The sequence below is a fragment of the Puntigrus tetrazona genome, chromosome 7 (assembly GCF_018831695.1).
Source record: "Puntigrus tetrazona isolate hp1 chromosome 7, ASM1883169v1, whole genome shotgun sequence".
In the NCBI taxonomy this organism is placed as follows: domain Eukaryota; kingdom Metazoa; phylum Chordata; class Actinopteri; order Cypriniformes; family Cyprinidae; genus Puntigrus; species Puntigrus tetrazona.
This window is the reverse complement of record NC_056705.1, coordinates 6,408,351-6,422,245: the sequence shown is the minus strand read 5'-3', so window position 1 is coordinate 6,422,245 and position 13,895 is coordinate 6,408,351. Positions and strand designations below refer to the sequence as shown.

Sequence of the window (13,895 nt, the reverse complement as noted above, 5' to 3'; positions counted from 1 at the left end):
TACAACATACAAAAAAATAAAATGTGCAACACAGCAAATATAAAAATAGAAAAAAAAAAAAATATATACTATAAACATTCAAGTGTAACAGGAATTATTTTTGTGCAGTGTTGTGTGCAAATCTGTATGTTAAATAAGTGTCCTCAAGTGTTCAGGACATGGACTGCCTGGGGGAAGAAACTGTTCCTGTGTCTGGCTGTCCTGGTACTCAGTGCTCTGTAGCGGCGACCAGACGGCAACAGTTCGAAGATGCAGTGTGCGGGATGTGAGGGGTCCAGAGTGACCCTTTTTTTTAATGTGGATAGGTACAGTTCTTGGAGAGTGGGGAGGGTTGTACCAATGATTCTCTCAGAAGTCCTGACTACCGACTACCCTCTGTAGTCTTCTGAGGTCATAGTTGGTAGCTGAGCTGAACCAGACAGTTATGGAAGTGCAGAGGACGGATTGTATGATGGCCGAGTAGAACTGTTTCAGCACCTCCTGTGGCAGGTTGAACTTCCTCAGCTGACGAAGGAAGTACAATCTCTGCTGAGTCGATGTGAGTGTCCCACTTCAGGTCCTGGGAGATTGTGGTGCCCAGGAACCTGAATGACTCCACTGTTGCCACAGTGCTATCCATGATGGTGAGTGGGGGGAGTGTAGGGGAGTTCCTCCTGAAGTCCACTATCATCTCCACTGTTTTGAGCGTATTGAGCTCCAAGTTGTTCAGACTGCACCACTCAGCCAGCTCTTTGATCTCCTGTCTGTAAGCAGACTCGTCACCGTCCTGTATGAGGCCGATGACTGGTGTCGTCTGCAAACTTCAGGAGTTTGACAGAGGCGTCTTTAGAGGTGCAGTCATTCGTGTAGAGGGAGAAGAGCAGTGGGGAGAGGACACAACCCTGAGGGGCTCCAGTGCTGGTTGTGCGGGTGCTGGATGAGAATTTTCCCAGCTTCACTACCTGCTGTCTGTCTGTCAGGAAGCTGCTGATCCACTGACAGACGGAGGTGGGCACCGAGAGCTGGGTTAGTTTGGGGTGGAGGAGATTTGGTATGATGGTGTTGAAGGCCGAACTGAAGTCCACAAACAGGATCCTCACATAAGTCCCTGGTCTGTCTAGGTGTTGCAGAACATAGTGCAGTCCCATATTGACTGCATCGTCCACTGACCTGTTTGCTCTGTACGCAAACTGCAGGGGGTCCAGTAGGGGTCCTGTAAAGTCCTTCAGATAACCCAGAACCAGTTTTTCAAATGATTTCATGACCACAGACGTTAGAGCCACGGGTCTGAAATCATTAAGTCCATTAATTTTGGGTTTCTTTGGGATGGGGATGATGGTGGAGCGTTTGAAGCATGAAGGTACTACACACAGCTCCAATGATCTGTTGAAGATCTGAGTGAAGATGGGGGCCAGTTGGTCAGCACAGGTTTTCAGACAGGCTGGAGTCACACCGTCTGGGCCTGGTGCCTTTCTTCTTTTGTTCTTCCTGAAGACCTGGCACACGTCATCTTCGCTGAGTTGAAGGGCAGGTGTGGGGGAGAGGGGGATTACAGGAGGTGAGAATGGTTCCTTTTCAAACCTGCAGTAGAACTCGTTCAGGTCGTCTGCCAGTTGTTGATTTGCCACAATGCTGGGGGGTGGTGTCTTGTAATTGGTGATGTCTTTCAGACCTTTCCACACAGAAGCGGTGTCACTAGAGGAGAACTGGGTGCGAAGCCTTTCAGAATAATTCCTCTTCGCCACTCTGATCTCCTTTTCTAGTGTGTACTTGGCCTGCTTATACAAGGCTCTGTCCCCTATCCTGCGAGCATCTTCTTTGGCTTGACGGAGCTGACTGAGTTTAGCAGTGAACCATGGTTTGTCATTGTTGTAAGTTAAATAAGTCCTGGTAGGAATACATATGTCCTCACAGAAACTAATATATGATGTTACCGTTTCTGTGAGCTCTTCCAGATCTGTGGCAGCAGCTTCAAAGACAGTCCAATCAGTGAGAGAAAAGCAGGTTTGTAAATCCCACTCTGCTTCATTAGTCCATCTTTTTACAGTCCTAAGAACAGGTTTAGCTGATTTCAGCTTTTGCCTGTAGGTCGGTATGAGATGGACCAAACAGTGATCAGAGAGTCCCAGGGCAGCTCGTTAGACGGAGTGATAAGCATCCTTTATTGCGGTGTAGCAGTGATCCAGTATGTTACGGTCTCTGGTTGGACAGGTAACGTGCTGTCTGAATTTTGGCAGTTCACGTGAGAGGTTGGCTTTATTAAAGTCCCAGAGAATGATTAAAACAGAGTCCGGGTGTTGTTGCTCAGTCTCTATGATCAGATCGGCGAGATTTTGTAAAGCCAGACTCACGTGCGCTTGCGGAGGGATGTAAACACACACCAGAATAAACGAGCAAAACTCCCGCGGCGAGTAGAAAGGCTTGCAGTTAATGAAGAGTGCTTCTACATCGGCGCAACACATCTTCTTTAACACAGTTACATCTGTACACCACCTTTCATTGATGTAAAAGCACGTCCCGCCGCCGCGCAATTTCCCCGTTAATTCTGCGATGCGATCCGCTCTAAACAGCTGAAAGCCCGGCAGACTTAATGCGCTGTCTGGCATTGCATCGTTTAGCCAGGTTTCCGTGAAACACAGAGCAGCAGAGTTTGAGAAATCCCTGTTAGTCCGGGTAAACAGAAGAAGTTTGTCCATTTTGTTGGGTAGAGAGCAGAGGTTCGCCAATTGAATGCTGGGCAACGGCATTCGGAGTCCACGTTGTCTGAGTTTCACAAGCGCCGGCCTGTTTCCCCCGTCTGCGCGGCCTTGGGCTTTTGACCAGCACCGCTGCTCCGCTAACTACGATGTTCAACAAGACGTCGGAATAATCAAAGACCGGTGAAATATTTTGCGGAGTGGTCTGCCGAATGTTCAGCAGTTCATCCCTGGTAAAAACGATGGTGTTTGATAAACAAAAAACAGGAAAAACTAACAAAAACAACACGAGCACTTGAGAGCGAAGCACTGAGGCTGCCATTCGCGACGCCGTGCTATAAAGTTACCTCACGTTACGTTACCTCAACTAGGATTTATTATTTGGGCATCATAAGAAATTTTGATCTTAAACGCTAAAAACACTTTACAACACGCAATAGCCTTTGATTAATAACAATCTCCATTTAAAACATCATTCATACAAACTAAACATACAGGAATGAAAAAGTCATCTTGGATGGCCTAAGGGTCAGTAAATTAACAGCACATTTTCATTTGTGGGTGAAATATCCCTTTAAATCTCCAGTTTACAAACATTACATATGTAATAAAACAGTAAAATTCCCCTTTAAACATTGTTAAATTAACCAAACAAGCTAAACAAAATGTTGGCAAACAAACATTTACAGATATTATTGTTCACAATTAAATCTTTAAAATGAGGCAGAAGTATAAAATTAAATTGAAACCGTAGTTACAGCATCAATGAAAATCAAATCAGGTGACCTTTACTTACAGCTTACTTAGCTTTATACAATAGAGATTGTGTCAACGCAGCTTTACAGAGTCAAACAGGAAAATAGTTTGTCAATAATGCAAGAGAACATTAACAAGTTAAAGTCAGTTTATTGGTGATTCAGTTTTCACATCGTCCAGTTTAGCTCTCTTCCAATAATGTGCAATCAGCCATGAGTCCCCAAATAAGCATGGCATACGCAACCATGGCAAGGACAACTGAGAACAATAAAGTGCATTATAAATGTAGTCGTATACACATATTTCCTGGAATGAAAACAATAAATTCCCGTCAAATTTTGCCGCTTGGTCAAGGCCATTACTCCTTTAGTGCCATGTTTCGACGTGACGGGCAGCGGTTGTTTTTCATTTTTGTCTTATATATATATATATATATATACACACACACACACACACACACACACACACACACACACACACACACACACACACACATTTTATATAAATATATACTTTTATTGTACCACCTAACACCACCCCATACCCTAAACCTACCCACTTAGGTAGGTATTAACAATATAAAACACACACAGGCAAATATGAGTGCAGTCACAGGTATTTATTGCAAAAATCTGACCATATGCAGCATAAAAGTATGGGATGTCTTTATGCAAAGAACAGAGTAAAATACAAGGTCTTCTTCGCTGAAAATGACTCCGTTAACGTGATCACAACTCATTCTAAACGATACTACCGTCCCGTAGAGTGAAGCGATCGGTCACGAGACTCTCAAGAGCCAATCACATTTCACAACTAAGGCTGACGTAAGGCTTCTTCTGTGTTATGGGCTCATACATTTGCAAATAATGTAATATAAATAACTGTTTACATTAGAAAAAGAAACCCCAACAATTTCAGTTACAGTTATGTTCTGTTGTCAAGATGTCAAGAAGTTATTTTTGTTTTTAACTAAAGAGACAGTGGTTAAAATGATCACATATGACGTTTTCACAGAAAGGAGAAGATGCTGCTCCAAATGTACAAGTCGCCATGGCTACAGCACTGGATAAAGAGTCTCTTAAAAGACATTCTACAAATGATCACAGGATAGCTCTAAATATTGTTGCTTAGGAAATCTTCAAAAGTAGCTTTAGCAAAATATATTTTATTTGATAAAAGTTATTACATTTTCTTCTGAACCATGAAGTCACAATTCTCATTATTGGGCGCCTAAACTATAACTTTATTTATTTCATTATTTTATTACTATTACTATGGAAATATTAAATTATATCTTTAATGAAATGAATTTTTTTCTATTTCAACCCTAAATATGTATGGCATTTGAGCAGATACCCTTTTTTATCAGGCAAGATTTATATAATTCAGAATTTGCATTTTGCATTAATATATATAAAAAATGTACATCATATTATAACGTTTTTTGACCTTTGTGTGTGTGTGTGTGTGTGTGTGTGTGTTATGGTATTGTCTTTGTCATGGGAACATAGAAATACCACTTTGTTTGTTTTTTTGTTGTTTTTTTGGCATTTCTTGTTAAATCATACACAATGAAGTGTTTTGAAATTTTTAAAATGCACAAAGTTTTTGAGCAAGGGGTAGGTTTATGGGTGGAGTAATAAAAAATACAGTTTTGTATATTAAAAAAACAAACAAACAAGTCATTGTCTATGAATGTCCCTGTAAAACAGTTATACCCAATGTGTGTGTGTGTGTGTGTGTGTGTGTGTGTGTGTGTGTGTGTGTGAATGCACATATGTGTATGTAAATTTGACAGCTAAGATCTGACAGCTCAAGAGAAGTTTCCCATTTCGAGTCAGTCTTATCAACTAAACATTATGTCTTATCTAAATATCTTTGACAAAAAGCCCCTGAGAGAAAATATGGTGTCTAAAGAGAAAATGGTGTCAAGACCCAGTGACCTGATATGTTCATATTCCATCATGAGCTCTTGTAGACTTTTTTGAGAACTGCGAATAGAGTCTTCAAACAGCAGAAATATAAGTCTTTCAACTGGATTTTCAAGCCCTCCTCTGCATTCTGATGTTTTTGTATTGTCTTTTGCATAAAGCAGTGCAAATTTTTCTGCCACGTTTACGTCTCCCCTTTTGATGTCACCCCTCTTTAGAAAGTCTTCTATTACAATCAAGGCAAGTTTTTCAGGCAGGCACATATCTCCTCTGCTAATAGTCCTCTTCACAGCATCTTCAGACAAAAAAAGTGTATGTTTATCAAATAGTCTCACATGTCCTCCTCTGCTTTCAGCCCTCTTTAACTGCATTACAGCATCTTGGATATTAATCTTAAGTTGGTCTACAATTATACACTTCATTTTGAACTGTTTGCTGAGCAAAGTATCACCTGTTGTTAGATATTGTCTTGAGGATTTCACACAAGTTAGAATATGTTCCAGATGTGATTTGTATGAATCTATTGCTTTGTCAGCCTTTTCCAAATCAGTCAATGCTTGAGCAATATAGTCAGTGTCTTTCTTCATAATAGTGGCCAGTGCACGATTATAGAGAGGAATAATCTCTCCAGATGCACCATCCTCCAAAGCTTTGGTGAACATCTCGATGCTCTCAGTAAAGCGTCCCTTTTCACAGAGATTGTTTCCAGACCTGATGTAGTAGTAGACCATGGAGGATGGGGACTGTTTCCTCAAAAGTTTCTGCTTTGCATTTGATAAGTCTACCTTCAGCTGTTCCTTCAAAGATGTGCTTTCCTCAACGGATCTTTCCTCATTGAAATACATCAGGAGCCACAGACCCCAACACTCATGAAGTGAGGACACAATTACGTCACGCTGGTCTGAAAAAACATCATCTTCATAGATTCCGTCCAAAAAATCAAGGTAGAGAGAAAAAAGCTCTTCCTTTGTTGTGATTTCTGGAATGTCTTTTTCAAGGAACCCAGAGATTCTCATGTTCACCCCAGTGTTCCTGGCGTCTTTTACTTTTTCCAGATCACTTGAATTCTTGGTTAAGAGGTCCATCAGAGCAGAGACCATCTCCTCCTGATTTTGAGAGCTGCGATTTTTCAAGTAGTGATTAACGGTTTTCTCAAACACACTCTCTTTTGTCATCTGTTTTGTTAAGTCACAGCTGTGTGAACTGGTTAGCGATGTATTTTCACCCGTCACTAGTTTAGTAGAGTCAGAGAAGTGACTGGCACACATGATGATTTGAGCGGATCCTGGACTCCCTTGACGAGCTGTTCGTCCGAAGGCTTGTTGTTCCACACGGACGTTCAGGGGTAAGAAGGTCTGCACCACAAACAGACCTCCTGCCTCATTTACACTTTCACAAACCTTTAGGTCTGTCCCTCGACCTGCTAGATTAGTTGCAATGATGACGTCTCCTGCTTGGACTGTTGAACCTGTTACGGTAGAGTTATCCATGTTGTTATTCACATAGAGTTTCAGTTTGTCTTGCGATATGGTGCCTGCAAAGGTTGTGCGGAACATGTCTGCACGTTTGATTGTTTCACAGATGACGAGAGCTGCTCGTGGACCTCGATAGTCTGTGGATGACACTTGATCCCGAACAACATTACAGACGGTCCTGATCCACTCATCTTCTTCAGGTATCACCAAACCCTCCAGCTCATAAAGTTTCCTTTGTTTAAATGAGGGAATCTTAAAGGTATCAATGCCATTGTAGAGCTTCTTCACCATGTCAAGCTCTTTTTGGTCTCCCAAAGTTCCTGTGATACCATAGATCTTTGAGTATTTTTTGAATAATCCAACATTAGACATGAAGTTTGTTATTAGAGTCATGTTTGAGAGTTTAGTTTGGTGTTTCATCTCCAGGAACTGCTGAAGTCCTTCCCCCCATCTCATGTCATTCTGCACAACACCAGTGCATTTGTAATCGACAGGAGCGACTCCATCTTCATGAAGGACATATTCGTGGTCTAGAGTTAATTTTGTGGCTTTCAGAGCACTTCCAAACCAAGTTTGCATCTTCCCACTGATGAGATCTTCTAGACCTGGGATTCGAGATTTAGATGGTTCTATTGCTGATTTTGATGCATAGGATTTTTTTATTTTTTTCCTCAATGACGGGTCTACTGAGTCCTCTTCAAAGTGCACAATACGACATTTTCCATTTCCCAGTAGAAGAACAGATATTTCTTGTCTCCTATCTCCATCTGCAGGACTAATCTGTTCTAGTTTCTGTAAAGTCCCATCAGGCCTTTCAACGTATATTTTAATGAAATACTTGGGTAAATCTTTCATAAAAATGGTTAAAAATGCCACCATTTGCACAACACTTGCATTATCGAGTAGTTTAAGAACATTTGTCATGTTTCCTTGTGTTTGCTTTGAGGATTTTATAGGCATAATCCCTGCATCCACAGCCATCTGCACAATATTGCGTTGATCGCTGTTTTTATTTTCAGTAATGATTTCAGACAGAAGCTGAGAAAAGAGCTGAATGGGTCCTAAAACCTCACCAGTATCTAAACGTTTGAGCTGGTTGACGATTAGCCAAATTTCAGCCAATATTCCATTGAGAGATTCCATTAGAGGAATCTCAGTGCTCAAGTAGACCACTTCAAGACCTTTGTCCAGCATCAGTGAGTCCACCTCATCCACTATAACACACTGAAACGCTCTGTTAGGTCTCACGTCTTGTCTAAGGAAGCGCTGTCTCAGAAAATCTGCTGCAAAACTGACAGTCGTACCGTAGACCACCTGACATTCATAGCACTTCTTCAGCTCTTTTTCTGATTTGTTGATGTTGGTATTAACAGTGAAATGCAGTTCATTATAAAAGTCAAGCCATTCTTTAGCGTCTCTTTCAGCAAGTAAGGGAGAACTGGAGATAATGTCTGGAGTTTTTTCATCATGACCTGATATGCAGCAAACATTGCCACGATACATGACTTTCCTTCTCCTGTTAAAACCTGAACCAGTCGACTCGATTCAGAAAGAGCCAGAATGCACCAGCTCACCATCTGAGTCACTCGCGGTTTATAGTTCATTGTCTTTTCTACAGCTTTGCAGAGAATAAACAAAGTCTGCTTTATTCCTTGTAGATGTGGTGCTGTAGAAGCTGATAGACAATCATTCACAGAGGACACGATGTCTGTCACTCGTTCCATCATCTCTTTATCAATATCTGCTTGTTCACAGATTTCCTTCACAATCTCATTTAGTGTTTTCTCGTTAATGTTTTTAGCTATGTTGTTAATTTTGTCCTCAACATCACCCAGAGTCTGGTTTTCAATCAATGTCAATTCTGACACCCTTATTTTGTGAATTTCCACTTGATAAAGCATTTTCGTCATCCATGCACGAAAATCTTCATTCCTGCCACTAAATTCTTTCACAAGGGCTTTAAACAACTTCACAACATCATCTTTTCCCCACTCTCCGTTCTTAAGCAGTGAAAGCAGTCGTGATGACAGCAGGTTTTCTGATGATTCCATTTTCAAAACTTTAGAAATTCGCAGCATGTCATAAAAACAATAAAAGAATACACATAGAAATAAATGATTTAAATTATACTCAAATATACTTTTTCATCTATAAATGTTAATTATTTTACTCACATCATTCGAGACGTTCTGGAGTTGTCGCTGCAAAGCTCTTCCTGAGTTGTTTGTAGAAAGACTCCAGGGATTTATATATTGTCCTGCATAAGAAAAGAGGGCGTCTGTCATGTTCTGGAATTTGAATATGTCATGTGATCGAAAAGAACATGTTCTGTTTTTATTTATGTTAAGAAAATTAATTTTGTGCAAATATGTAAAGCCATCTACATTTAACTTAAAAATGGAAAAAGTAATCACCCAATTCAACATTTTGTATTTTTGGCAAATACTGTACAGGAATGATTTGCAAATTCACGGTTATCTAATTTTTGTTTTTCTTTCCTACGACATGCTTTCGCTTTCAGTCGTGTTGGTAAAGTACCGAAAATGCCTAATGATGTTGGCACAACTGATTGCTTGTGTATAGAGGTTTCTTTGCCGTTCAGGTGTGGTGGAATGTGTTCTGGCAGGTATGACTGCCATGAGTTTTCAAATAATCAAACATTCCTCTTTAATCATTAGAATGCTTTCGGATATCTTGGGTATTTCTCTGCTTTGGTTTCACTACCGTATGTCACATGATTGGCAAGAATCAAATAGTAGATTGAGTAACATGCACCTATTCTTGTTGTGTAAACATTAAATTATTAGTATTCACTTTTTATGAAGGTTTTACATTTACATTTACATTTAGTCATTTTGCCGACGCTTTTATCCAAAGCGACTTACAATTGAGAGTACATCAAGCAATTAATTTTTTGAGAGACAAACAGACAGAGTAAGTGCTTGTAACACCAAGTCACAGGCAGTGTTCAAATTAGTACAAGCCAGAAAGGGAAGGAATAAACAAGGGGAAGGAGAAGTGACAATGATTTTGATTGCTGAAAGAGGTGAGTTTTCAGCTGTTTTACATGCAAGATTCTGACTCTAACAGACTCGTGTGAACTTTGTGTGTAACTTCTACTGTCTTTTGTGGCTGAGAAATGCAACTGGACACAGTGACATCAAAATAATGTGGATAAATTTCAATAAATTTACAATGTGTCTTTTTTTTAAATGTTCACAATATGAGCAATATTCCAGTGTGGTATTAATGTTCATTCTATTTAAAAATTGGCTAAATCAATAAGCAACAACATATGTGTTACGTGTAGTGGTTTTAGGGATGGCTCACAATGATGGATTAACTAAAGGACTTTTTAATTATCAAAAACATAGGCATGAACACATTTGCACATTTAACAACATTAACGACAGGCAGAACATAATGGGCAGACAGGAGGAGGAGCCCGAGGCTCTGGAGGGCCTATGTGGAGCAAATGGCACCAGTGTCTGAAGCGGAGACGGGGATCCAGAAGACCCAGGTGGAGCCGGACAGAGCCAGACGGATGGAAGTACGAGGCGAAGCCGAAGGACGACGACTGACCGAGGTGGAGCCGAAGGGACGAGGGACAGCATTTCAATACTCCTTGGCACTAAATTAGCCGACTTTCTGGTATATGAAATTGTACTTTAAAGGAATAGTTCATCCAAAAATGAAAATTAGCCTATAAATGACTCACCCCCAAGCCATCCTATGTTCTTTCAGACGAGTGTAGCCTTAAGTTTATTATTATTAATTTTTTTATCCTGGCTCTTCCAAGCTTGGTAATGATCTTGGATACCAGCCATTATAAGTACAGTATTCTCCGATTCTATTATAGAATGGTACTTTTTTTCACCTTTATTGTTATAGCGTTTAATGCAGATTGTGTCAAAGCAGCTTTACGGCAAAAAATAAAATAGTTTGTGACTAATACAAGAGCAATATAACTGTGCATTCAGTCAAGAGAGACAGTTCTCCACCGCTAGGACTCGTCTACGGTCATTATTACCTCAGAATCTTTCAACTGTTTGAACATCAAAAACTATACCAAACTGACAGGATTTTACCGTCTTTGCACTTTGACTAGCCACTCAGTGTTATCAGAACATAAATCCAATGCACTTATTGTGGTCATATTGTATTTTGCAAAATGCTGCTATTTAGGTGGGATACAGTAAGGTTAGGGACAGGTTTAGTGGTATGGGTAGGTTTAAGGTGTAAGGAAGGGATGGGTCCATGATGTAATTATAAATGTAAGTACAGAAATGAATTACAGATGTAAAGAAATATACCTGTATGCAGTAAATGCATTGTACCAATTGATTAATTTAAATATAAGCACATAGTTGTTAAGGCCACCTATTATAAAGTGGGACAGTTTCTTGTCACACATCTGCTCTAAGTTTAACCACTTTCTTTTGTATTTCATATAAATGTCTACCTTTAGTTTCATAATCCCAATACTGTTGCCAAGTTTTATTCACTTTCTCTTTTATTACTGGTTTTATTTCTCCTATACTATACTTTGATTTCAACCATTTCATCATCTACTTCATCAATCAACAATTTCATAACTCTCTGCCATCGCCTGAGAAAGAGGGGCGGAGCTTCATGCTTTTTTTTTTCAACCAATAACAAATTTCCATTTGCTAACACACTCTAGTTGCCAGGCAGATTCACTGATATCAGGTTTCACAGACCAAGTTGACTTAAAGGCACAATTAACGGTAATGAGTCAATAAGTGTTAATAAGAGATGGTGTTTACTGATGTTTATTACAGTTTATTATATACACTATAAAGACATGTAGATGTTTGTGAAGATGTTTTCTCTGTTTTGGAAGGATGATCTTTTTTTGAAACCATACCCTATTTATTGCATCAACATCTGTTAATTCTGTATATTATGTTCACACAATTTATTACTTATTATTTATGATTCACTAAATTACTGTTATCATTTTCATCAATTACCATTGCTACACAGCTGATGACTTTGTCTCAGTGTTAAAACATTTTGTATTTCTCTTACCGGATGTGCTATCCTGACAGCAACAACCTGTCCATGGGCTTTTTTGATTATTGCAGTGTTTCTAGATATTTCTACTAAAAACAACTTAAATGCAACTTAATTTAGTAGCTTTCTAAAATGTCACTTAAACTCGGATGTTGCGCTCATAAACTCTCTCAAAGAGCATCTCAGCATCGTCAGCATCTCGCAATAATCATTTCCATACCATGGACGCTAAAATTCTTGCTTTATCATCTTCATGCTTTTTTTTTTTTTCAACCAATAGCAAATTTCCATTTGCAAACACACTCACGTTACCAGGCAGATTATCTGATATCAGTGACAACGGACCAATGTGACTTTCAGGCAGAATTAATGATAATGAGTCAAGTCTGCTTTATTTCTAATTCTTCCACATGTACAGCACATACATGCAGAGAATTGAAATTGCTTTACTCTCTGAACCCTAGGTGTATACAGCTAACACTAACACTGACAGTACAATTACAGATTAATTAAAAAATAAAATATAGATAAAGAGCAACTGCACAATTATAGGACCATACGATTATATACAGATATGGAGGAGAGGTTGGGCAAGGTCGGAAGGGAGTTCTTTTAATAGTTTAGATGGAATAGGGTCTAACACACATGTTGCTGGTTTAGATGATAATAGAGAACAATAGAGAATGAGTGGAATTTTTCCTCAGGGGATCTATAGCTGAAACGTTTTCGTTAATTTAGTCACTGTATTTATTAAATAAATATCGGGGGTTGTGTTTGTTTTCTTCTAAAAGAGATGAAAAATAATCAGATCTAGCATTTTTTTAATGCATTTCTGTATGACAGCATACTCTCCCGCCAGGCAATACGAAATACTTCTAATTTGGTTTTTCTCCACCTGTGCTCCATTTTTTCGGGCTGCTCTCTTTAGGGTGCGAGTGTTCTCATTACACCACAGAGTCAGATTGTTTTCTTTCAAAAAATCATTAGGATAAAGATATTAAAGTTGTTGTAAATTTCCTACTGTAAATATATCCAAACTTAATTTTTGATTCATAATATACATAGCTAGGTGCTTTGTAAGATTTGTAGGGCAATTGTTTTTCAAAATATAGATTTGGATCAGATTCCATATTTTCAGATAGTTGTATCTCGGCCAAATATTTTCTTATCCTAACAAACCATACATTATTGGAAAAGCTTATTTACTTATTTACTTATTTATGCCACTTAGAATTAAATATAGCACACTTACATATGTCGTAATGAAAATATAAAGACAAAATTGAACCATGTGCTAATTACTGATGAGAAGTTTATTTACAGATTCCTTATGCACTGCTTAGATGAAATATGGCCTGATGGACGTTGTGATGTACGTGATTGTGATTCTCGTTTACCAAAATAATGTGACTGTGGCAGTTTGAAACACGCTCCAAACCACAATAAATTATTCACAAAGATCTCAAAGCTTCACAATGCAGTGTTCACATACTGTACACTGTTACAGCAGCCTATTCCAGTCTGTTTTCATTCTCATTCATGTTTTTTTTATTTATTTATCCCATAATAACGGAAGCAAAATGTGACAACATTTCCTTGACGTGACAACATGCCCTTCAGACAACCGTCGGCAAGGGCATGAAGGGCATGTTGTAACATGACCACATGAAAGTTTGAAATGTTATCTGATCTGATGAAAAAGAATACAAAAAAAAATCACAATGAACACATTGCAAGCAGGGCCCCATCCTTTAGTCAGATCACAACACAGAGTTGAGGATGAGAACAAGCTATTTATCATATAAGGAGATAAATACTCTGTTATTTAACATCTAATGTAAATGAGAGTATAAAATAATGCCACAATCTCTATTTAAAATTTTAAAGAGGTTTGGTGTTGAGACTATTTCACTCGAACGGCTCTTTACCAGGAAGGATCAACTCAAGGCGAAATAAAACACGAGACAAGTTCTTTGGATTTTTAGCTTGCAAGGATTGCACTGTCGGTTGCAAGCGGGAGA

At 39.0% G+C, this 13,895-nt stretch overlaps 1 protein-coding gene across 1 annotated transcript; it reads right to left on the bottom strand.

Annotated features, from left to right (window-relative positions):
• Positions 1–4,031: 4,031 nt before the first annotated feature.
• On the bottom strand, positions 4,032–12,540 carry LOC122348971 (protein translocase subunit SecA-like). Its single transcript, XM_043244890.1, has 3 exons — positions 11,890–12,540; positions 9,012–9,094; positions 4,032–8,896 (listed from the first exon to the last, which is right to left on the bottom strand). Exon 3 carries the CDS (start codon positions 8,338–8,340, stop codon positions 5,296–5,298), a length of 3,045 nt encoding a protein of 1,014 aa, XP_043100825.1. The 5' UTR covers positions 8,341–8,896; positions 9,012–9,094; positions 11,890–12,540; the 3' UTR covers positions 4,032–5,295.
• Positions 12,541–13,895: the final 1,355 nt, after the last annotated feature.

Excerpts from the sequence above, each read along its gene's own strand:
- LOC122348971 (XM_043244890.1), bottom strand. The coding sequence starts at position 8,340 with ATGTATCGTGGCAATGTTTGCTGCATATCAGGTCATGATGAAAAAACT.